Below are 3300 nucleotides of genomic sequence, written 5' to 3'. Positions count from 1 at the left end.
GGCTTCCATTCCACCATCCCCCTCCCATCTTCGGTTAACCGACAGTGGGTTTAATTTTTTTTAATTATTATATTTTTTATTGGTCCACGTCATATTCAACCTTGAAATGAATACAAAAATGAACACCGAACGACACCTTACTTTAATTAATTTCAAGGTCATATTCGACTTTGAAATGGACACTGCAAAATAGTAACGAACACCTAATGCTCTAACACGCATACAATGATATAATGTATTTTCTTAAACTTTGTGTATTCTGGTTGGGTGATAAAATTTTCACTCTAAATTTTGATAGAACCGTCAAATCAAACTTAAACATATTTTCTCAAAATACCTTTTATAGTTTCTCTCACATCGGCCTAATTATTTTACATTTATAAAAAGATATTTTAGAAATCGATTTATAAATACTAGTAGATCTATCAAAATCATTTTTAAAATTATCACCTCTCATTATGATTGTTGGCAGTTATATGTATTTCTTACATGTACGCATATAGTCACAATAACTTTTGACCTTGTGTTTATATATATATATATATATATATATATATATATATATATATATATATATATATATATATATATATATATATATATACACCGGATGTATGTTAACATTCACCAAATGTACAATAAAAATTAAAGGTACATTAACATTCTTGAGATGTATGATACTATATTAAGTAATAAATATAGAAATTCATCAGATGTATGTTAACATTAACCAGATGTATGTTAACTTCACCATATAATATGTAAACATTCACCACATGTGCAACAAATATTATCATTATTATTATTTTTACCATTACTACTATTATTTTAATATTATTATAATTTTAACAAACAAACGATATATATATATATATATATATATATATATATATATATATATATATATATATATATATATATATATATATACGTATATATATACGTATATATATACGTATATATATACGTATATATATATACGTATATATATACGTATATATATAATAACTTTTGACCTTGTGTTTGAGTGACATGAGATAGTAAGTTAGAATTTTTCAAATTGTGACATGAATTAAGCTACCAAACATGAAATTGGTTCATATGTTTTTCAGTGGTTAGTAAACCACTCTGGTTAAATTCCCACCAATCATGTAACTTAAAGAACACTTAATTCATGGTCATAGATAACTCTAAGAACTGAAACCAGTTAAGTTACCCCTCAATTCATGGCCAAAGTAGAAGAAAAGAAAGAAACCATTAACATTGCAGTTTACAAAGTTAATCTGCATTGCCCAAAATGTGCTCATGATATTAAGAAGCCTCTCATGAGAACTCCAGGTACGGTTCAATCTCTAATGCTAGCAACATTAAAGTGACAGTTATTGAAATTTACAACACTTTTATGCACATTAATGACAATCATATTAAGAAAAAATCTTTAAAAATATAAATTTTATCTCAAATTATGTAAATTCAATGAACATATTCATACGGAGAGTGATCCATAAATCACCATTTCATCTATACACCACTAAACATGTTTTATGATGTTGTACAATATACAGTTTAAAACTTGTTTGGTGGTCTATGGATAAAAAATAGTGGGCAGATCATAACCCTTCCTTTTTGTATTGTTCGTGAAATGTTGCGATATCCTTTTTCGCATTCATCTTTTTTTGCCAAGCAAGTGTTATGTTGTACTTTTTCTTTTTGTAATAAAAAGGGGTCCATAAAGTGGATGTTAAGCATGAGAAAGGTGAAATTACAGTGGAGGGGACTTTTGAAGTAAAGAAATTACATGAAAGATTAGAAAAATGGAGTAGGAGAAAGGTTGAGATTATATCACATGACAAGAAACCACTAGAGAAGAAGGACACCAAGAAAGTAAGAGTTACCAGAACTTAACACATATGTACATATGGTTGATGATTAATTTTTTTTTTTTTTTAATTTCTGTACATCGTTAATAGATCGGTCTTTAATATATATAATACGTATTAGCTAATATGGTAAACTCGAATCATGAATCAGTTAAATAAAGCTAAATGTGATGTACTATGATTCGAGTTTAATTCGAATGATCAAAGTTTTAATAATGATTAGATTTTGTTTTTATCCGAAGGAAACTATAAGGACCACCAAGATAAAAGCATATATGCATTGTGATCAATGCGAGAATGATCTTCGAGCAAAGCTACTCAAACACAAAGGTGAATGTACATCCAATTCATTTAATCCATTACATGAATTTAACCATATAACACGTTGTAATAAGTGTGATATATGGGATTAAACTACAGGTATACACAATGTGAAAACCGATATAAAATCACAGACTGTTGTAATTGAAGGGACCATTGAGGCTGACAAGATTGTGACGTATATGCAAAAGAGAGCTCGCAAACACGCTGAAATTATACCTGAACCTCCTCCTTCAAAGGTTATTGAGAAGAAGGTGGAACCGAAAGAGAAAGCGATTGTTGATGTTGTATCTACAAAGATTGAAGCAACTGAAGAAAAGACGAAAGTACCAGCGAAGGGTAAAGATGGCGAGGTCCCGTATTTCGTGCATTATGTTTACGCTCCTCAGTTGTTTAGTGACGAAAATCCAAATGCGTGTTTAGTAATGTAAAGTAGAGCACGTACCAAATTAAAGGACCTGCACTAATTATATGCTCGTTAATTAGATTTGTCTTATGTATTGTAAAAAATATGGTAATCATTATCTATACTGGGTGTAAGAAAACAAGGTAACTGAATTGAAAATCTAGATTGATTCAAATCATGTATTGATTATAATTTGTGTACAATTGTAAATTTAATTGAGCAAAATACGTTGCAATAAGTAAATATACTTTTAAAATAATCTAAATATGTTACTTTGAGAAATAACAATTTAATGATCACAGAATTAAGTTTCCATTAGAATGGTGAAAATGCTAATTTGGACTATCATAACCATTATCATAATTCTTATGATAAATTGTTATCCATATCCGATCCACAAAATATATAGATCATCTATATCCATACCTATTATTCGTCTATTTACATTATCTTTATCTATTATATATGGATTGGATCGGGTGGATATCCATTGATGGAACATCCATTGTCATCCCTAGTTACAATTTCTCGATTAAGTATTTCAACCCTATCGAGCATTGGAATCACAAAAACTCAATTGGTATAAGACATGAACTTTAATTTGATTTTAGGCGAGAACAAACAAATGTTGTGTATTAGAGAGAATGTGTTGGGTATTATGTAGATATTAAAGAAAAAGCTAGAAACCAAAAA

General features: G+C 28.8%; 1 protein-coding gene across 1 annotated transcript; it reads left to right on the top strand.

Annotated features, from left to right (window-relative positions):
* Nucleotides 1-1226: 1226 nt before the first annotated feature.
* On the top strand, nt 1227-2660 carry LOC139851442 (heavy metal-associated isoprenylated plant protein 4). Its single transcript, XM_071840478.1, has 4 exons — nt 1227-1338; nt 1724-1884; nt 2123-2210; nt 2301-2660. Exons 1-4 carry the CDS (start codon nt 1227-1229, stop codon nt 2630-2632), a joined length of 693 nt encoding a protein of 230 aa, XP_071696579.1. The 3' UTR covers nt 2633-2660.
* The last annotated feature ends 640 nt before the right edge of the window (nt 2661-3300 follow it).

This window comes from Rutidosis leptorrhynchoides, chromosome 6, assembly GCF_046630445.1.
Source record: "Rutidosis leptorrhynchoides isolate AG116_Rl617_1_P2 chromosome 6, CSIRO_AGI_Rlap_v1, whole genome shotgun sequence".
Classification (NCBI taxonomy): Eukaryota; Viridiplantae; Streptophyta; class Magnoliopsida; order Asterales; family Asteraceae; genus Rutidosis; species Rutidosis leptorrhynchoides.
Note: the sequence above shows the minus strand (reverse complement) of the source record. Positions and strands in the feature narration are given on the sequence as shown.